General features: G+C 42.8%; 1 protein-coding gene across 1 annotated transcript in view; it reads right to left on the bottom strand.

The window, feature by feature from the left end:
• The window catches only part of LOC139258427 (ral GTPase-activating protein subunit alpha-1-like), a gene marked incomplete at its 5' end in the record, with an annotated part of 101,035 nt that overhangs the window by 9,607 nt on the left and 68,535 nt on the right, over positions 1-22,893 (bottom strand). The window contains 6 exons of the mRNA XM_070874779.1: positions 613-750; positions 6,351-6,581; positions 8,845-9,044; positions 17,476-17,614; positions 20,109-20,224; positions 22,497-22,674. Of these exons, the coding sequence (XP_070730880.1) occupies positions 613-750; positions 6,351-6,581; positions 8,845-9,044; positions 17,476-17,614; positions 20,109-20,224; positions 22,497-22,674 (1,002 nt within the window). The remainder of the gene's footprint in view (positions 1-612; positions 751-6,350; positions 6,582-8,844; positions 9,045-17,475; positions 17,615-20,108; positions 20,225-22,496; positions 22,675-22,893) is intronic.

Raw genomic sequence — 22,893 nt, 5'->3', positions numbered from 1 at the left:
GGGCAATAAATGCCGGCCTTGCCAGCGATGCCTAAATCCCATGAACGAATAAATAATTAAAAAAAGAGGTTACAAGGCAGACAGCAGCAGTTAATCAGGTTTCAAAGTTTAATCTTTTTTGTCAAACTAGTTCATCGCCACTCATCCATTTCAATAATTCCTGACAAAAGATGTTGCTCCATCTGAAGGGTAAACAAACCTATCCACAAGAAAGGATCAAAGTCAAACCCAACTACACCAAACAAATATCTCTGTCAATCATGTCACAGCTCAGGAAAGCCATAGCGAAAGGGATGGGATTATAATATCTCAATCACTAATGTTGGATTTGGACGAATGTAGCTAATTTGCAGCACTCTTGTCCTGAAGTGGAAAAAGTCTCTCTATACTCTGTACAAAGTTTCAGCTGCCGTCCTGAATATTTCAAAAACCTTGGACAATGTATAGCATATTGACAAGCTGGCCTCTTCCACTATATCTAATGAATGGCACTTTATGCAGGACTTCCTCTGAAACATAAACATCAGGTCATGATAAATGGATGCTGGCCATCACAACATAATAAGCAGGCATCCTTAATGAAAGCATGCTCAGCCCAATTATGTTTCTCACCTTCATCACTGACCTAATGGGTATCATCAAAAGTGACACTGTAATACAGTTCATCGGGTTACTGAGAAAATCCATTCCTTTCTCCTGCACTCCATATAATCCAAAGCCATGCTGACTAGTGGGTTTCTTGAGGATGGTCTACTCCATTCCAGGAAAGTCAACATAGTAGGCAGTAAAACATTGCAAATTACTTGTAGTGCCTGTAGAGTTTACACTCAGAATGTTAACAGCTGACACTCTTTTGTACACATTCCTTCAGAGTGTTAATAATTATATGTTTCAGCAGTGCTGCTGCAATAAATATTAGGGTATGGGGAATCTCTGTGCTGCCCCTTTGTATTATAGTGCAGTTGTTCTGATCATTCTGTAATCCTATGTTTTATATATATATGTATTACAGAAGAAGGTGGAGACAAATGGGATAGGGTCAGTTAACTCACCACTCACCCCAAGAGACTTGCATACAACAATTCATTTACTGGGCTGGACAACTGATAAAACTAACCAAACAAGTTCAAGTGTAAGGCAGCCGTGCAACTTAAGCTATGAATATTTTCATTTCTTGTAGGCTGCTTCAGCTTCTGGGAAGTAGTTACTAAAAACTATACCCTATATCGAGGCATTTAAACTATGAGTACTTATTGCCAGGGATTGTGATTTCTGAAGTTTCCCAAATGTTATTTTTATCACATCAATTTAATTAGAAATAGAACATCTTCCCTGTAACTGAGTTACCCAATTTTTATGGATGTCATGTTGAAGTAAATCCAATAAATATCCTGTGTCAAAAACCTATTCGAACCTTCAGTAGTTTTATCAATTCTGTAACATTGTTAATATTTATGCTTTTTACATGACAAAATAGAGTTAAGTTTTCACATTTGTGAAGTAGTAGTTCTATAATCATGAAAACTACAGTTCCACACTCAGATTCAAGCCAAACAAACATAATAATGGAAATAAAGTTGAAATAAATAATTAAGATCATTTAGGCTCCAGCTGTGATGAGCTAATGACACATGAAGAAACCTTTTCATTATTTATCACATTTATGTAGGCATTTGCATAATTTATTATGCTGATTTAATTCAATCAGTATTTTGAACTGAGACTTCACAATGTAATGAATATATTTTACTTACAACACATGACAAGAGTGCCATACAATTACATTTACATATTTCATGCTCATTTCATATTCCACATTCTACATTTGCCTAGTGGTTAGGACACTGGACTAGCAAGGTTATGAGTTCAAATCCCACCACGTATTGAATGCAATACATCTGCTAACTTATGGACTAGCACCAGTTTAAAAAAAACAATGAAAAATGCTTGACTGTCGTAAAAATCTATTGGTTTATTAATACCCTTCAGGGATGGGAAGCTGCCAACCATGCCAGGCCTGGTCTATATTTGACTCCAGTCCTACACAACATGCTCGACTCTTAATGTCCACTGGACAACTATGGATGAGCAATAAATGCTGCTTTGCTGGTGACAACAACAACAACTTGTATTTATATACAGGAGCAGCGTCCAAAATCCGGAGCTCCAAAATGTTCCGGAATCCAGACCGATCGGTGGTAGGGTCATCCGGAATCCATAAAATGTTCCGGAATCCGGACCTACCGACCTCGGGGTCCCGCCGCTGGCCTCACCTCGCTGCCGCTGCCCTTACCTCGGGATCTCCTTTGGATGGGAGCCCCGTCCAAACACCTCCTCCGCGACGGGGGCCCTGCCCAAACACCTCCTCCGCGGCGGGGGCCCTGCCCAAATAGCGCCTCCCCCCCCCCCCCGATGTTCTGAAATCCGGAAATACCCAAACCTGGGCTTGGGTGTTTCTGGATTCATGATGTTAGAAAGACGATCCAAAGTCTGGAAAAACTCAGAATCCAGAACGGCCTCGGTCTCCAATTCTGGACACTGCACCTGTAGCGCCTTTAACATAGTAAACGTTCCAAGGTGCTTCACAGGCGTATTATGAGACAAAAAAATGGACACTGAGCCACATAAGGAGAAATTAGGGCAGGTGATCAAAAGCTTGGTCAAAAAGATAGGTTTTAAGGAGTGTCTTGAAGGGAGAAAGAGAGGTAGAGAGGCAGAGAGGTTTAGGCAGGGAGTTCCAGAGCTTGGGGCCTAGGCAACAGAAGGCATGGCCACCAATGGTTGAATGATTATAATCAAGGATGCCCAAGGGGACACAATTAGAGGAGTGCAGATATCTCGGTGGTGGGGGGGGGGAAAGAGGGGATTTGAAAACAAGTATGAGAATTTTGAATTTGAGGAGTTGCTTATACGGGAGCCAATGTAGGTCAGCAAGCACAGGGGTGATGGGGAATGGGACTTTGTGCGAATTAGGACACGGGCAGCCGAGTTTTGGGATCGCTCTACTTTACGTAGGGTAGAATGTGGGAGGCCAGCCAGGAGTGCATTGAAAGAGTCAAGTCTTGAGGTAACAAAGGCATGGATGAAGGCTTCAGCAGCAGATGAGCTGAGGTAACGGTGGAGACGGGCGATGTTATGGAGGTGGAAATAGGCGGTCTTAGTTATGCCGCAGATATGTAGTTGAAAGCTCATTTCAGGGTCAAATATGACACCAAGGTTGCGCCCAGATCTCAAGAACAAAAAATCTGAGGACATTAGAAATTCAACTTCTGGCTTTCATCACAAATGAGAATATAATCACATCTAGGTTTCAGCATCTGTGGCCTTCACTCAATTCAATACAGAGTGAAAGAACTGAAGTCTCCACTCATAAGTACAAACATCCAAAGTATAATGGATCTTGACAATCTCAGACTTCATTAAATGTCCACAGCAAAATTCAGCAATATTCATACAGGAACAGACTGCTAGCACTTTGTCAGAAATGGAAAGGTCAGACTTTTGTAAAGGGTTATTTTCTACGGCCGAGACATATAGTTGGAGCTTTGGATTCACAAAAATTAACATAAGCAAATTAACAGAATTGAAAGAAATAATAGCACTAAGGAGTGACAAATCCCCAGGACCAGATAGTTTTCATCCCAGGGTTATAAAGGAAGTAGGTGAGATCATTGCAGATGCCTCAACTATAATCTTCCAAAGTTCTCGCGATTCGGGAATCGTTCCTTTAGATTGGAAAATTGTGCCCGTCACTCCGCTATTTAAGAAAGATGAGAGGGAAACCAGGGAATTATAGGCCAGTTAGCCAAACATCTATTGTCAGGAAATTACTAGAGTCTATAATTAAGGATAGAGCGACTGAAAACCTTGAAGTTTTTCAGCTGATGAGAGAGTCAGCATGGATTTGTGAAAGGTACGTCATGCATGACGAACCTGCTTGAATTTTTTGAAGACGTGACTAAAGTAGTGGGCAGGGAACTGTCTATGGATGTTATTTATATAGCCTTCCAGAAGTCATAAGAGACTGCCAGCTAAAGTTGAAGCTCACGGACTGAAGGCAAATTATTAACTTGATTAGGAAATTGACTGAGGGGCAAGAGACAGAAAGGCGGGATAATGGGCAGGTACTCTAATGGGCAGGATGTGACTAGTAGTGTCCCACAAGGATCTGTGTTGGGGCCTCAACTATTTACAGTATTATTTAACGACTTAGATGACGGATAGAAACCCACATATCCAAATTTGCCAATGACACAAAAATGCATTGTAAGCAATGCAGATGGAAGCGCAACATCATAAAGAAATAATAGATTAATTGAATGGGTGAAACTGTGGCAAATGTGAGGTCATCTACTTTGGATCTAAAGAACTAGTATACAAGGGGATAAGAAGTTATGCTGCAGCTATTCAAAGTCCTGGTTAGACCACACCTGGAGAACTGTGAGCACCACACCTTCGGAAGGATATATTGGCCTAGATTTACCAGAATGATTCCTGGATTCCAAGGGTTAAATTATAAAGAGAGATTAGACAAACTAGGGTTGTATTCCCTGGAATTTAGTAGATTAAGGGGCGATTTGATCAAAGTTTTCAAGATATTAAGGGGCACTGATGAGGTAAGTTAGAGAGAAACTAGTTCCGCTGGTTGGGGAATCTAGACTGGGGGCATAGTCTAAAAATTAGAGCCAGGCATTTCAGGAAAGAAGTTAGGAAACACTTCTGCACGCAAAGGATGGTAGAAGTTTGGAACTCTCTTCCGCAAACAGCAATTGATTCTAGTTCAATTGATCATTTTAAACCAGAGATTGATAAGATTTTTTATTAACCAAAAGGTATTAAGGATATGGGCCAAAGGCAGATATATGGAGTTAGGTCACAGATCAGCCATGATCCCATTGAATGGCAGAGGATTGAGGGATAAAATGGCCTAATCTTGTTCCTATTGCTTTTATTCCAAACTACATCTGACCCAGGTTTGCTTATCATTATAGGCAGTCCCTCGAAATCGAGGAAGATTTGCTTCCACTCTAAAAGTGAGTTCTCAGGTGACTGTACAGTCCTATATGGGAATTACTGTCTCATCACAGGGACAGACAGTCGTTGAAAGAAAGGGTGGGTGGGGAGTCTGGTTTGCCGCACGCTCCTTCCACTGCCCGCGCTTGTTTTCTCCATGCTCTCGACGACGAGACTTGAGGTGCTCAGCGCCCTCCCGGATGCTCTTTTGCCACTTAAGCTGTGGTGGCCAACTGTGGTGGTTGTGGTGCCCAGCCGTCCTTAATGGGGAGGGGCCGCCACCATCTTTTTTGTGTAGGCCGACTTTTCAGTCAGCCCAACAATGGCGGTCACTCATTCGGCTGTGCCATCAAAAAGCATTCCAGCACCCCCTTCTTGGGTGCCAGGACTCCGGCCCGACCGACATCCTCCCTGGTGGCCTAGTGGGAGGTACTGAAGGTGCTGCTCAGATCGCAGCAGCCCTCCCCTTTAAGAGAAGGGGAGGGATGTTGCGACGTGGCGGCGCGACGTGGCGGCATGACGCGGCGTGTCAGTGACATCATTAGCGCTGCGCTTTGAGTTGCTGCTGGCGCCCCAGGAGCGCCACAAGAACGCACCATTACAACCCACACCATTTTTTTCCCCTAAAAGAGGGCAAATCCTGCCGGCTCCGGCGTTTCCCATACCGGTACAAAACTAATCACTAATTCGAATTATATGCTGCAAATCCAGTGATGGGCAATTTCGACCCCATAGATCTCTCACTGTGACATAATACATGAAGGATATGTCAAAAAGGGGTATGAATGCCACACAGGTTCATTTAGTTGTTAGATTGCCAAACTTGTAACTGCCTTTTACCTAGATAAGTGAGCATTTTTGTCGCTCAAGAAAATCAACTGAAGCTGCGCTGCAGTATCATACTAGTGGAAAAGTATTTCCAAGTATTTTCACAAGATATTCCCACACAATCACTGCATCAAATGCTCTCATCTTAGTTAGTCAATATGTAAATGCAGTCAATTTGCCATAATCTATTTTAACAGTGACATTTACTTAAACACTTAACAGAAGAGTTTTCAAGTCAATGCTTCTGTCTGGCAGCTGTGCTATTGAAACCGCTCAAAATCTCCACCGCTGAAAAGATTGTGGCAGCCTGATTGTCTATCGCTACATCACCCTTTATAACATTTAGTGTTTGGAAAATGGAAACTAATTTTGCTTTTTATGAAGATAGTTTTAACTATTGAAAAAAGGATCACAGTTCTCTCTCAATCGTTAGTACACTGCACAGGAGGAAGAAGTAAAATAAGTAAATCAGAAGTTTTTTTTAATAATTAATGAATACACGCACTAACCTGGTGAAACACTTCATTGATAAAATTCACATTAGCTTGAGAGGATAGTAGTACTCTCTGAACCATCTCATAGACTGGCCGATGTTCCTCTTCAATGCTGCAGATGCTGGAGGCACTGAGTCTTCGGTCAGATAGAGTACTGCTGTTGGAGTGAGATCGATCCTGTTCGGAGGACCCATTTGTTTCCAACTCAATGGCTTTCTCCTGAGCTGATGGGTTCGCAGTCACTGACTGCTTATCCAGCAAGAAAATCAAAAACAGAAGTTTAATGTGAGAAATACATTTTTCCTCTATTGTCCTAAAGTAGGAAGCCAGGACCTGCTGCCATTGCCATCTCGCCCAGAAACAGTCAACATAAGTTGGATCAATATGTGAGGCATGCTTGAATGGTATAGGGAGATCACATTCCAACAGTTTTTATTCCCTCTATCAGACATAAGACAACGAATGAAACTCATTCTCAAAGGGAAGCTCAAGTGTGAATATCATTTCAGAGTGGATTTTGAACTTGATTCTCCTGGTTGCAAGTCTAATACTCAAAAATACATTTGCCAAGCAACCAGCAGCAACCAACTGCGATCATTAGAATTCAATTAATTTGTGTATTCAATGTACTGAAGTAGCCAAAATTCTCACCTTGCTCTAAAATCATTTACTGCCAGAGATGCTTGGTAGTGGGTAGCCCTTAGGTTCATGCAGCAAATCTAATTGTGTAAAGAGTTCGCCTATTTAAACAAGATGCACTTCTTTACTTAGCTGATGTTATAACTGATATTAGTGAAATTCTGCCAACTTAAAAGCTCGGCAGCCTGAGTCAGTTTCCTATGCAGCAGATGGTAAAATGATTGTAAAATGCTTGCTAACAAGTCATATATTCTAGTTGACCTGGCTGGATTAGGGAATTGATTCCCAAAGTAATGTATAGTGCAAAAATAAAGCATTTTAGAAATTGGATTTAAAAATATATTTAGGAAGAAAACATTACATTTACATCAAAATAACAGCTCTTATTTAAACGCCTTTAGACGCTCAAACTTTACAGCAAAATTCAAATGCCAAAACATATATTTGCTTTGTTGTTCATTTCAGTTAGAAGGGAAAGTGCCTTTAATTACTATCAAATTAATACAATGATCATTGCATTGCCAAAGGGAATAGCATACTTAAAAGTCACAAAGGAGTTGTACATTATCCTTCTCAACTGGAATGTTCAGCACCCTTGTATACAGTCTTTTTAATATATTAAAAAGATTCCATCAGCACTCCCTTCTTGTCAGCTTTTCCCATTATAAATTCCTATGTTCACATTTAGAATGGAAACTGCCTATGTAAGCTTGCACCTTGCTGCCAGTGGAGGCAATGCACCACCAATGCGGGAAGATATAATTAGAGTGCGACAAGTTTGCATAAGCAGTTTTCATTATAAATTTGAATATAGGAATTTATAATAGTAAATGCTGTCAGGAAGGGCATGCTGACAATATTTTCAGTAAATTAAAAACGTGCTGTACAAATAGAAGGTGGTGTACAATGGTATATCATCAAATCTTACATAAAAATAAGGATAGAATGTATGGCTTTAAACTGGGGGTTTAAATTACATCTGGAAACCTGGGTTCAATTTTCCCTCATTCTTTATCCCCACTTCAGTTGAAGATTACACTTGAGGCCTGATTTTAATCCGGAGCAGAAATCAGGCGGGTGTGCGGGGGGGGGGGGGGGGGGGGGGGGGGGGGGTGGGGGGGCATGAGGCCAAAGCCCCCTGACTTCAGCAGCATGAGGCTCGGGAGATTTTAACTGCTGGGCCTCATCTACATGCCCCCAGTCAGTTGTCCGCACAAAACGGATGGGATGCAGTAGCTAGCCACCGAATGCATGCATAATTTCGGGCGGTAAGAGGCCGAAGGAATGAGCATCAGCACTCAGCTAAGTTGCAAAGAGCGGGTTTCAGGAGGGTCTCAAGTTTGGGGGGGGGGGGGGGGGGGGGGGGGGGGGGGGAGTCCAAATCCAAATCGGGGGTGGCCTAAACTTTCCTTGTGAGCATGGAGAAGCAATCCTGGTCCTTCTGGCCCCACAAGGAAAGTAAAAATAAACTTACCTGTTTGGATTCTTCCTCACCCCAGCTCCTCTTTCCGATGTCATCACCTGGCAGGTCAGTCCACCAGTTAAAATCTGCATAATTAAAGAAGGACCCTGCCAAATTCAGGCAGGCATCCTTGCTGCCTTCTAAAAAGATCAGATTAAAATAGAAGTTAGCAGGAATGACTTAGGATTTTGGCAGGATAAGTCTCCTGGACAATTTTAACTGCTCGTCCATGGGTTTTCGCAGGGCAGGTAGGGATAAAATCACATCTTTGGTCTTCACTCACCATGTGCAATGCCATGGGAGATCAACTCGTAGAAGTATAACATTTATGAATGGAGTTTTAGGACTTAAATATTACTATATTTCTAGGTTCTCAAAATATTGAAACTTACTAACTTTTAAACATACCTGGATAATTTTAGGTAGCATTTCTCCACCATTCTTAGTGTTTTGACTTGTGGCAGTGTATTTCTTTTCCAGAAAGAAGGTCACAAGCCACTTAATAAATGCCACCCGAGCTGCCAAGTACTGGTCCCTTGTGCTGTAAATGCTTTCATTGTTTCGTGTTACATTAATATATAGTGGCTTTGGCCTCATCTGAGGAATTTCTGGTAAAAATGAATAAAACAGTATCATATTTCTGAACCCTTCCACCTTAATCAACTTTTGACTGAAAACAAAAAAATATAAAACCATGCATTTCTTCTTAGTTTCAATTCCACATGTTGTTCTACAAGCTGTTGAGACAGTTCACTTCCTGCACCATGTTATGTTTGAATTAAGCTTCTGTCAACTATCTAACTAATGAATAATGAGTTTTACTCCAATTGTAACAAAGGCTTAACCTGCGCCAAACCTGAACAACCAAAATCAGTACCACACTATTCTTGGAAATGGAAATAACTATGTTGCGATAATACCAGAATAAAACCATTTCAATATTACATCACTATAAATCCATCATGATGCTATTTATGAAAATAAATCCCTATGAAAGTTTTTTTTTTAAAATTTACTTAATGTGGTTGGTAGTGGGGATGGAGTAAGCTCCATGTATATTTTGAAATTGGAAACTTATATTGAAACATTAAGTTGAAATATTATAAAACTGGACTTGTGCATTCTCACCTTTCATGAACTCTCCTTTACCAAGTTATATTTACATGCATTAACCCTATTATGCAAGTTTTCTACAAAAATGAAACCTCTATTAGCTAAATTATTGACACAGTAAGGTGATCTTTATGGAATTCTGGGACTCAGATTTTCCTAATAACATAACTGAAAGGTGCACTTTTTTTTTAAAAACCTTGTTCTCATTTCATTTCCGCCTAATATGCATGTCGCCTTATGCTACATACGATCCCAACAACTTGTATTTATATAGCACCTTTAATGTAGTAATATGTCCAAAGGTGCTTCCAAGGAGTGTTCTAAGACAGAAATTTGACACCGAGCCACATAAGAAGAAATTACGGCAGATGACCAAATGCTTCCTCAAAGAGGTAGGATTTAAGGAGCGTCTTAAATGAGGAGAGAGAGATAGAGAGGCGGAGAGGTTTAGGAAGGAGCACAGCATAGAGCCTATGGCCTAGGCAGCTGAAGGCAAGGCCTCCAATTGTTGAGCGCTTATAATCAGGGATCCTCAAGAGAGCAGAATTTGAGGAGCGCAGATATTTCACGGGATTGTGAGGCTGAAGGAGATTACAGAGATAGGGAGGGATTTGTAAGCAAGGATGAGAATTTTGAAATCAAGGCATTGCTTAATCAGGAGCCAATGGAGGTCAGCGAGCACAGGGGTGATGGGTGAATGGAACTTGGTGCAAATTAGAGTTTTGTATGACCTCAAGTTTACATAGGGTAGAATGTGGGAGGCCTGCTCGGAGTGTGTTGGAACAGTCAAGTCTAGAGGTAACAAAGGCATAGATGTGGGTTTCAGCACCAAATGAGCGGAGACAGGGGCAGAAACGGGCAATGTTACAGAGGTGGAAATAGGCAGTCTTAGTTATGCCGTGGATGTGTGGTTAGAAGCTAATTTTAGGGTCAAACAGGACACCAAGGTTGCGAACAGTCTGATTCAACCTCAGAGAGATGCTAGCGAGGAATGGAGTCGGTGGCTAGGAAATGGAGTTTGTGGTGGGGACCAAAGATAATGGTTTCGGTCTTCCCAATAATTAATTGGAGAAAATTTCTGCTCATCCAGTACTGGATGTCGGACAAACCATCAATTTAGAGACCGTGGAGGTATCGAGAGAAGTGGTGAGTGGATGAGGTTCCCACCAACACAAAAGTCAGTCTTCAGCCAAGTCGATTCACTCCACGTGATATCAAGAAATGGCTGAGCGCATGGATACAGCAAAAACTATAGCCCCAAAGACATCCCGGCTGCCGTGCTGAAAACTTGTGCTCCAGAACTAGCCGCGCCTCTAGCTGAGCAGTTCCAGTACAGCTACAACACTGGCATCTACCCCACAATGTAGAAAACTGCCCAGGTATATCCTGTCCACAAAAAAACAGGACAAATCTAATTCAGCCAATTACCACCACATCAGTCGACTCTCAACCATCAGCAAAGTGATGGAAGGTGTCGTCGACAGTGCTAACAAGCGGCACTTGCTCAACAATAACCTGTTCACCGATGCCCAGTTTGAATTCTGCCAGGACCACTCATCTCCAGGCCTCATTGCAGCCTTGGTCCAAACATGGACAAAAGAACTGAATTCCAGAGGTGAGGTGAGTGTGAGTGCCCTTAACATTGAGGCAGCGTTTGACCAAGTGTGGTATCAAGGAGCCCTCGTAAAACTGAAGGTAATGGAAATCAGGGAGAAAACTCTCCACTGGCTGAAGTCATACCTAGCACAAAGAAAGATGGTTGTGGTGGTTGCAGGTCATTCATCACAGCCCCAGGACATGACTGCAGGAGTTCCTCAGGGCAGTGACCTAGGTCCAACCATCTTTAGCTGTTTCATCAATCACCTTCCCTCCATCTTAAGGTCAGCAGTGGGGATGTTCACTGCTGACTGCACACTGTTCAGTGCCATTTGCAATTCCTCAGATAATGAAGCAGTCCATGCCCGCAGGCAGCAAGACCTGGACGACATTCAGGCTTGGGCTGATAAGTGGCAAGTAACAGTCGCACAACACAAGAGCCAGGCAATGACTATCTCCAACAAGTAAGAGTCGAACCACCACCCCTTAACATTCAACTGCATTACCATCGCCAAACCCCCCCCATCAACATCCTGGGGCTCACCATTGGCCAGAAACTTAACTGGACCAGTCACATAAATACTGTGCCAACAAGAGCAGATCAGAGGCTCAGTATTCTGCGGCAAGTGTCTCACCTCCTGACTCCCCAAAGCCTTTCCACCATCTACAAGGCACAAGTCAGGTGTGTGATGGAATACTCTCCACTTGCCTGGATGAATGCAGCTCCAACACTCAAGAAGTTCGACAACATCCAAAACAAAGCATCCCGCTTGATTGGAACCTCATCCACCACCTTAAACATTCACTCCCTCCACCAACAGCGTACCGTGGCTGCAGTGTGTACCATCTATAAGATGCACTGCAGCACCTCGCTAAGGCTTCTTCAACAGCACCTCCCAAACCCGCGACCTCTACCTCCTAGAAGGACAAGCAGGTGCATGGGAACACCACTACCTCCAAGATCCCCTCCAAGTCACACACCATCCCGACTTGGAAGTATATCACCGTAGCTTCATCGTCGCTGGGTCAAAATCCTGGAATTCACTCCCTAACAGCACTGTGGGAGTACCTTCATCACACGGACTGCAGCGGTTCAAGGCGACTGCTCATCACCATCTTCTCAAGGGCAATTAGGAATGGGTAATAAATGCTGGCCTTGCCAGCGATGCCCATGAACAAATAAAAAGAGGTAGAGCTGGGTGCCGTCAGCATACATGTGAAAACTGACGCCATGTTATCGGATGATATCGCCAATGGGCAGCATATAGATGAGAAAAAGGAGGGGGCCAAGGATAGATCCTGGGGGGACCCCAGAGGTAATGTTGCAGGAGTGGGAAGAGAAGCCATTGCAGGTGATTTTCTGGCTACAATTAGATAGATAAGAATGGAACCAGGTGAGTGCAGTCCCACCCAGCTGGACGATGATGGAGAAGAATCGGAGGAGGATGGAGTGGATCCCTAGGAAAGACAGTAAGCAGTGATCTGTTCTCAAACTATGCTAATGCAACTCTGTTTTCAGTCAAAATGCAGCACTTTTCAATTCTCACCACCTTGCATTTCACTGAAGGAAAGTAGCTCATCTGTACTTCCCAAGCCATCGTAGCCGAGATCAAAAACATGTCTGAGCTTACCACCGCATTCTTGCACAGCACATCAGTTGAAGTTAACTTACCTCGCGATTTTCCGAGTCCAACAGGCCTGTTTCACAGTCAACGCAGCGCAGCACAAGCAGCTGGGGACGGAACTACAGTCCTGCACGTAAAAGTGTGCCGGCAGCTACGTGCGTGCGCAATGGAGTCTGCGTACGTGCGCAGTAGCTCCTGGCCTTCCCAGCACGTCCTGTCTCCAGGCGACCCTATCCCTGGCCGAAGGGACGTCGCGATGTTCGCCGCCCCTATCCCAGGCCGAGTGGTCTGCCTGCCTCACCGTCCCTCGCCTCGGCGCCACTGCCCTTACCTCCTCGGCGGCGGGGCCCGCCCGACCAGCAGCTCTTTGGTGGCGGGGCCCGCCCGAACTGTAGCTCTTCGGTAGCGAGGCCCGCCCGAACTGTAGCTCTTCAGCGGCGGGGCCCACCCGACCAGCAGCTCTTCGGCGGCGGGGCCTGTCCGAACACCACCTCGGTGGCGGGGCCCGCCCGACCAGCACCTCTTCAGCGGCGGGGCCCACCCAACCAGCACCTCTTAAGCGGCGGGGCCCACCCAACCAGCACCTCTTCAGCGGCGGGGCCCGCCCGACCAGCAGCTCTTTGGTGGCGGGGCCCACCCAACCAGCACCTCTTCAGCGGCGGGGCCTGCCCAAACTCTTCCCCGGTGGCGGGGCCCGCCCGACCAGCACCTCTTCAGCGGCGGGGCCCACCCAACCAGCACCTCTTAAGCGGCGGGGCCCACCCAACCAGCACCTCTTCAGCGGCGGGGCCCGCCCGACCAGCAGCTCTTTGGTGGCGGGGCCCACCCAACCAGCACCTCTTCAGCGGCAGGGCCCGCCCGACCAGCAGCTCTTTGGTGGCGGGGCCCACCCAACCAGCACCTCTTCAGCGGCGGGGCCCACCCAACCAGCACCTCTTAAGCGGCGGGGCCCACCCAACCAGCACCTCTTCAGCGGCGGGGCCCGCCCGACCAGCAGCTCTTTGGTGGCGGGGCCCACCCAACCAGCACCTCTTCAGCGGCGGGGCCTGCCCAAACTCTTCCCCGGTGGCGGGGCCCGCCCGACCAGCACCTCTTCAGCGGCGGGGCCCACCCGACCAGCACCTCTTCAGCGGCGGGGCCCACCCAACCAGCACCTCTTCAGCGGCGGGGCCCACCCGACCAGCACCTCTTCAGCGGCGGGGCCCACCCGACCAGCACCTCTTCAGCGGCGGGGCCTGCCCGACCAGCACCTCTTCAGCGGCGGGGCCCACCCAACCAGCACCTCTTCAGCGGCAGGCCCCGTCCGAATACCTCTTCAGCGGCGGGGCCCGGCTGAACACCTCCTCGGTGGCGGGCCACGCTCGACCAGCAGCTCTTCAGCGGCAGGCCCCGTCCGAATACCTCTTCAGCGGCGGAGCCCGGCTGAACTCTTTCCCGGTGGCGGACCCCACCCGAACTCCTCTGTAGCGAGGCCCGCCCGACCAGCACCTCTTCGGGGGCAGGGCCCACCTGAGCACCTCCTCGTGGCGGGGCCCGCCCGACCAGCTCTTCGTCAGGCTGCTGGAGGGCTCCTGGTGCTGCAGTAGGTGAGTAGAAACTTTAAATTTTTTATTTATTGATTGTTTTTTTAAAAAAATGTTTTGATTGATTTACTGGTTGATTTATTGATCATTTATTATTGATGATGGCTCTTTATTGGGAAAAGTGAAGTGTTTAATGCTTTGTAAAATCCCCTAACTTCCCTTCCCCACCCCATCTCTCGCTACCTGCGCCTAATTTCTAAAATGTAGGCAAGGTTTTTCTGAGCATACAAAAATCGACACTTACTCCATTCTAAGTTAGTTTGGAGTAACTTTTCGGTGCCTAAACTTGCAAAACAGGCATAAGTGGCTGGTAACGCCCCCTTTTGAAAAAAAAACTGTACTAAAACAAAACTATTCTAACCGAGAACTGGAGTAAACTAAATGCCGAGAATTGCGATTTCTAAGATACTCCATACTAAACTAGTTGCTCAAAAATAAATAGGAGCAACTCGAGCCGAAACTTGGGCCCCTTATCTGTAACCCAAAGAGCCAATCTCTTTGTAAATCAAACCCATCACAGCTTGGATATCTACTACTACTGACACTGCTTAAACCTCTCCCTTGATAATCTGTCAGAAGAAAAAGCAATGAAACATAAAAATAAAGTTTCTCTTAATATCAGTAATTTCAATCTACTTAATGCTCCACCCAAGTCAGAGTGCCCCCTACAATGATTCTATCCAACCCTTCCTCTTCCTCTATTGTCACTCTACTTTCCCAATTGTAAGCTAGCCTGCTCACTCTATACCCAAATTTTTAGCCAGCTTGCCTTCATTACATCAAGCACACGCCATAGACAGAAGATCAGCTGTAACTATAGAGTAGACAGGCCATTTACAAGTTTCCCATTTATAAACGGTGGTGGATCACTATATATACTTTTGGTCACAATACCATTAAAGCCAGACATCATCTTAAAATGAAGCAATGAAGTATGGGGTAGCTAATACAAAAATCATCTGATGTCTTCTTAAATTATAACATGCATGAATCACAGTTACAATCTGCATTACTTCCCTGCACCACTCAGAATCTACTTCTGTCTACAGCTCCAAGGTTTGGCTCATCATTGCATTAATGCACCTTGGTCTTGGGGGTATTTGCTTTAAAATATTCATATATTATTTTTCATCAAGTGACAACTTAGCTCAGTTGATAGCACTCTTGCCTCGGGATCAGAAGGTTGAAACCTCAGTTCAGTTGAGCACCTAAACTCCGCTGACACTTCAGTGTTGTACTGAGGGAGTTCTGCATTGTTGGAGGCACCATATTTTAGATTAGACACTAAATTGGTCTGTTACAGCTGGGCATAAAAGGTCCCACGCTACAATTCGAAGAGCTGGCGAGTTCTCCGTGTCCTGGCCAATATCTATCCCTCATCCAAAATTACTAAAGCAGATTACCTGGTCTTTAATCTCATTGCTGTTTGTCGGACCTTGCTGTGTGCAAATTGGCTGCGCATGTCCCTACATTACTACACTTCAGAAGTATTTAATTGGCTGTGAAGAGCTTTGGGACATCCTGAGGTTGTGAAAGGCGCCATCTAAATTCATGTTCTTTCTTCTTTCTTTCATTTGCTCCTTGTGGGCCTTTGCTATGTGCAAAGCATCTGCTGGATATGCCTACATAACAACAGTGACTGCATTTCAAAAAATAATTTATTAGCTGTGAAACATTTTAGGTTATTCTGAGGATATCCAACAGGTCCACTGAGCTAAACATGAACTAGAACCCTTCCCAAACATGGATGTCTAGCCCAGCCCTTTAACTAAACTTTTAACGTATCATATACTAAAGATCCAAATTGTGTTTCTCAATATGTAGTGCTCTCTCCAGTCACTCGAGACGGTCTCCAATTGTAACAGACTACATAATAACGTTTATTCTCAACAAAACAATCTAACAGAAACTAATATAGCATTTGCAATACTGAGCACAAACTTTGCACCAACAGACAAAGATAGTGACAAAGTCCAGTAGCAATATTTGGCCAACTGTTACCAATAAAAACTAGTGACATTTACCGTTATGCTTGGATAGTTTTAAATTACCGTATATACTCACGTATCATGCGACTTTTGAAGACCTAAATTGTAACCTAAATTTGGGGGGTAGCATGATACGAGAGATACAAAATTTGCGGGTGTGAAGTGCTGGCCAAGATTAGGCTGTTAAGCAGACCGTATCCATTTACAGTAAGTCAAATAGTACATATGTATATCAAATAAAGATGATTTTGATAAAACTGCTGTTTTACTTGCTGATACACACGTAATGTTTACGCTTTCCAAATCAGCTGAGAGGCTAACTACCAAAGGAAAACAGAAACGATTCTTAATGAAACTATTACCGGTATATTTATTTTTTTAAATGCTTTAACAATCAAATCTCCATCTATCTCAGCCCATGCTTCTTTTACCCACAAACACAGTAGAGGCAAATCCGGAGCCTTCATATTCCCTCCCTTCGTAAATGATTTCTCTCCTTCCATCATCCAGTCATTCCATTTCTTTCTTATATTGTCTTTAAATGGCTTATTAATAGATACGTCAAGTGGCTGAACGACGCTAGTCAAGCCAGCTGGAATGATTGCTATATCGGTGTTCGATTCGCGAACAGCTTTCACAACAGAATCCACTCGATGTGACCTAAACATATCCCACACAAGTAAACTTTTTTGGCGTCGTAAACCACCTGCTCTTGATTCCCAAACTCTCTTCAGCCAAATCTTGCAGCCATCGTTCATCCATCCTTTTTCGTTTCATGATTCGGTTGTTAAGGTCTGTATTCGATCGTTGTTATGTGTTAGGGTACTTGTTACGTGTTGGGTACTTGTTAAACTTGTTTGAAAGCCTAGCCTAGTGTCATCTGGTATCTCAAAAAAGTGACTCGCATGATACATGAGATATATGATAAAATCATGTTTTGGGGACGAAAATTTAGGGGTCGCATGATACGTGAGATCATAGGATACGCGAGTATATACGGTAAGTCCTGCACTTCTTTGTGCATACTTTGAGTAAGGAAGTTTGAATAAATGTGCAGACACAAGACATCAAATAATTTAAAGTATTACCAGTTCCAACATTTATTAACAGCTTGTACTGTATTGTTTTACTCACCAAGTACAGGATTGTAAAGGTTGGTAAATTTGGTAAAGGATGGAAATAAATGGGAAAGGTAGAACTTCTTAAACAAGGCAAAAAGAAACTTAAAACCACTTTCTTGTTTTTCTTTATTCTTCCATTCTAAGCTTGCGGCCTTCAAATTAGAAATAGAATAAACATTGGTTAAGGAATGACAGTAGATAATTCCAAAAATTATATTAGCATTCAAGAAAATGTTTTGTGAAATACACACTCAATAAAATTTTTTTCATCCTTTCAGCTATTCTCTTCTCCCTTTTTATACCCTTAGCACAGCATGTTGCTAACCAGTTAAAAGTAGTAATCACAAAGCAGCCTAGGCTAGCTAACTCCGGGATTGTCCCCTCACATTCTTCATGAGAAGACACTTAGCTTCCCATTCAGTGCTTCTCCTTCTAGATTTTAAATGTGTATGTTCTTGGGTCTCCAGCCAAGTTCAGTAGTACACCAATCTGCTTTGCAATAACCCAACCATATATGGAGTATATTTTTAAAAATCTTCAAATATACTGATATCTCTTAACACGTTTCCTTCCTTTGCGATTTTCATTGTTCTCAGCAATATTGCATCCCACAATCTAAAATAAATATTTAATAAAAATTCAGAACTCTATAGAGATATACGCTTCAAAAATCTATGGGTAAGCCATCCCAGCATTTACAGTGGGAGTGTGACTAACCCCAGCCACATCACAGAAAAATTCCCTAATATGCCTGCAAATAACATGCACCCGGAGCTACTACGATGGTCATCAGCTAGGGCACCTGCCATATAAATGAAGCCAGAAAGTCCATCACATGTTCACCCCCCCCCCTCCCCACCCCACCCCAGAAGGAACTTGTAGATGCCTTATAGCCCCTTACAAAGGAAGCCTTTTTAACAATGTAAATAAAAATTTGCAATTACTCTTTGGGAGTCAGGACTTGAGCCACTGTGGACCCTCGGGTGGCCCCCACGTCTACCACTGGCCAGCAAAGTATACCTGGTCTAACCAGCCGTACCTCCAGTGACTATACACCAGACTAATCGGAGACCCAGGGGCATGAGAACTCCTAAGCCCTGTCTCTCCTTATGATGACTGCCTGGTAATGGATTGGCGGACATTCTACCGCACAAGTCCTTCTCGAAATGTTTGCTGCAAGGTCAGGACACAGCATATCCAAGTCCCAGCCTAGTTTCTAGCCGTTCCAGTTTTCTCCTGTTGCAATTAGGGCGGGATTATGCCGGATTGGTCTTAGATCTTCGGGGCCACCACTGTTATCCCATGGACCACATAATTTCCTCTATTTTTCCAAATGCACCATTTTTTGTGTGACATGTACCTCAATGAAATGCCACTTTTGTTTATCAATTTACAGAAGTACATGCATCTCACTCTAGATTGTAAATTACAGCAGTTCTTTAATCAAGGGGGGAAAAATCCATAATTATCAGCTGCTAGCGTTGCAAGTGAGTGATGATTCCTTAAGAATCTTTTCCTCTAGAATATTTAACCCCAGAAGTACCATATGGAACACATTCGCTGCCATTGAGCAGGTTAGGAATTTCTACTTCCCGGGATCAGCGAGGAACTCCCTAATTTTCATAATTGGCCGAGAGAGTGATACATTATCAATTTATTTTCCATTTAACTGATTTATTAACAGCAGAACAAGGGAGGAACCAAAAAAGACGCGCATACACTTACAATGCTTATACTAAAAATTGTTCTTTGAATGTGGATTAAAGTTGTGGTATTCCAATATGATAAATTACAACCAAGTTTTAAAAAGTTCTTGCTAGTAAATTCTCTTTATTTTTCTCTAAGTGGATGTTATGACTGTGTTTTTCATTGCACCAGCTGTGAGAGAAGATTAACTTTTGCAGTGTATGACATTATTCACAATCAGGTGGAGGTGAAATATCCCAAGGTATTATTCAAAGCAGGACAAGGCGTTCTCTTTTTTTGTGTTGGCCAACATTCCTTTCTCCATCCACCACGAAAAACAGGTTAACTGGTTATTTGTCTAATTTACTAATTGTGGGACCTTGCTGTGTGAAAATTGGCTGTTGTGTTTGCCTACATAACAACAGTGACCAGACGTAAAAAAGTAATTGATTGGAGAGCTTTGGAATATCCTGAAGACTTGAAAAGCACTATACAAGTATGTTACACCCTCAGGGTAGGAAAACAAAAATATTGCCAGAGTTCCAACTTCTGATTGTTATTCAACATCTCTTACAAAAGCAAAATACTGTGGATGCTGGAAATCTGAAATAATAACAGAAAATGCTGGAAATATGCAGCAGGTCAGGCAGCATCTGTGGAAAGAGAAACAGAGTTAACGTTTCAGGTCGATGACCTTTTGTCAGTGCGGCAGTGGAGGGGCAGCCTAGATTTTTATGCTCAAGTTTCTGGTGTGGGATTTGAACCCACAACCTTCTGACTCATAGGCGAGAGTGCTACCAACAAGGCGACGGCTGTAAATCCAATTATAATATAAGCACGATGATGAAATACATTTATCCCGTTTGTATTCAACTACTCATAGGTTATAAACATATTTGACTGTAGGATAAATCATGTTGAACTCTACCTTTTCAAACATTATGAAGTTTCTTGATTTACCTGGATTACCATGTACTTCAGAAGAATTTGAAGGAAGTACGAAGTCTGGTCATCTGATACCTTTTCCCCCAATACCGATGGTAACAGAGGAGTAATATCTTCTGCAGCAACTTTTACTAAGCAAAAAATAGGTAAAGCATTAATCAGTATCTAATTTTGTGCTGATACAATTATTCCCATAAATTAAAACACTGAAAAACTAAAAAATAAATTCCCAGTTTATTTTTATAACCTACATAAATTCTTTACATTTATTCTCTGAAAAATATTTTGATACTATACAAATTATATTCAATATTAGCATATATATATAACTTTTGTTCTAATGTTATGTGCAAGAGACCATCTGTTTTCACAAATCAACTGGATATGAAAGAAGGTACAGGGCAATATGACATTTATATATTGTAGAGTCCAAAATTATTTCTCACTTCTCTCTCCTCCTCCTGCCTCCTCAATTTTTTTTATTTTTTTTTTTTTAAATGCGCCATATTTAAGCATCTGTTGTGTGGAATTTAAATAACTTTTTTTTCATTTGACAGCCAACAGCCATAATGTGTGTTATTTATTGAGGTACAAAATATTTTATATTAACTGTTGACAAAAATAGCATCTGGAGCTGGCTGTCCCTTCCCAGCACAATTGATGAAATTAATACTTAACTTACATTTAGGACACTGGCAGTCATTGAGGTCTGGAGAAATGCAGCTTACATGTCATAACAGGAGCAGTAAAGTGCTTATTATAAAACACATTAAATAAACGTCAAGAAATGTTGCCGATGCAACATTTATCTAGCACGCCGATCCATCTGAACCACCAGCTGAGCATGCGTTAAGTCAGGTCTGAATAGATACTGTACTCAAAGGGATACCTCTTTCCTGGTAACCAGTGAAACAAGCAGATATAACTGAAATTAATCTGGGAAAATAATAGGTGGATTTGCTACAGATTTAGATGAAACTCTGCATTGTGAGATCACAATCTCATACTAACCATCAAGAAGTCCAGTTGCTATTACGTTTGCAATTGAGGGACCATTTTATATGGTTAGTTTAGGTCTCCTGGGTTAAGCTTGTTTATTGCGAGTAATGTGGCTGCTAACATAGAATCATAGAATAGAACAGAATCGTATAGTACAGCGCAGAAGGAGGCCATCAGTTCTGCACCAAGCAATCCAGTTAGTCACACTTCTCTGCTCTTTCGCCATATCCCTGCAATTTTCTCTCCTTCAAGGATTTATCCAATTCCCTTTTGAAGAAAACAGTTGTTATTCAGTGCACAATTTTCTGCACTGCGCAGATAAAGTAGAAACTGCTGCTGTCCAAAGATTCGGTAATTTCTGGATAGACAAAGTAGTGCTACAAAAATTGTGCATACCTAATCTTACTTCACAACTGAGTCATCCAAGCCATGGTACTTAACAGAGAAAAGAAAAACTTACCACAAAAATAGCACACACTGATGTAAACAGTAAAATAGTTTGGTTATTTGGAACAAAAACATCTTGACAAAAAAATCATCTCTGACAAGTTATTAGGTATTTCTTAATATGAGTCTAATGAGCCAGATGTTCCATAGTTTCCCATTGTGGGCACTCAAATTATATCATCATGGTAATGGAAAAATCAACAAATATTCATTTTGGGGTCTGACCTATTTGAACTAGGTTAAAAGCAGAATAAGCAATGTTTTACCAAATTAAATCCATAAAAAAGAATTTGTCGTTTTGTTACTGGATGACAATAACTTTTCTACATAGCACCTTTAAATGTAGAAAATATGTAACGAACTTCACAAAAGGAAAAAAAAGATACCAAGCCATAGTATGAGAGTTGGGAGAGGTGACTGATGGGTCAGTCAAAAATATGAATTTACGGAGGCTTTCAAAGCCAGAGAGAGTAGAGTGGTGGAAGTGTTTAGGGAGGAGTTAAAAAAACATAGGACTGTAGAAGCTGAACACCACGCTACCAGTGGTGGGGAATGCACAGAACTTCAGAGTCGGAAGACCAAAGGGTGTGGAAGGGGTCGTAACTTTGGAGGAGACTGCAGAGGTAGGGTTGGTGAGGCCACGGAGATTAAAGATGGGAACAAGAATTTTAAATCCAATACACTGACGGACAGGTTAGCAGTGTAAATTAGCAATAGAGTTAATAGGCAAGTAAAATTGCACCGAAAAAACCAGCACAACCAAACAGAATCTCCAGGCCATCGACTCCAATGTCTTTATTCAATATGCTCAGCACTGGATAGCAAAAGTAACAAGGGGAAGGTTAATTTTGGAGGTACTTGCTACATTTGTGCAATGGTATATTTACAAAGGTAAATGCCACGATAAATGCAAATGTCATTGCTGTTATACCACTTGTATTAGGCTCGGTTACTAACCATCAGATACATTGTAGGAGGGATTTATGAGTGTATCTAAAGTACATGGTCCAATTCGTGATGAAACAGCTGGAAAACCAGGGACAAGACAAGCAAATAAGGTCAGCTGCTCATCAGAAGAATTCTCTTGCAGTGCTTGAAGCCAAAGTAGGTAGAGGCGAATTCCTTCACATCTTATCTGAGGAAAAAATTCACACAATGTTAGTTAAATCTCATCAAGATTTGCATGGCTATAATCAAGTACAAGACATATCATGGCAGAAACTAACAGTTAAAGTAAATTCATCCATACTATTTTTTATGCCTTCAGTTAATGCCCAATATGATTTATACATTACATATACAAGTCTACTCAGAGTAGCATTTGCAGTTAAGAGTGGAGCAGCCAATTAAAGAA

The sequence above is a fragment of the Pristiophorus japonicus genome, unplaced genomic scaffold (assembly GCF_044704955.1).
Source record: "Pristiophorus japonicus isolate sPriJap1 unplaced genomic scaffold, sPriJap1.hap1 HAP1_SCAFFOLD_975, whole genome shotgun sequence".
In the NCBI taxonomy this organism is placed as follows: domain Eukaryota; kingdom Metazoa; phylum Chordata; class Chondrichthyes; family Pristiophoridae; genus Pristiophorus; species Pristiophorus japonicus.
The sequence above is the reverse complement of the archived record's forward strand: the minus strand, read 5'-3'. Positions and strand labels throughout refer to the sequence as shown.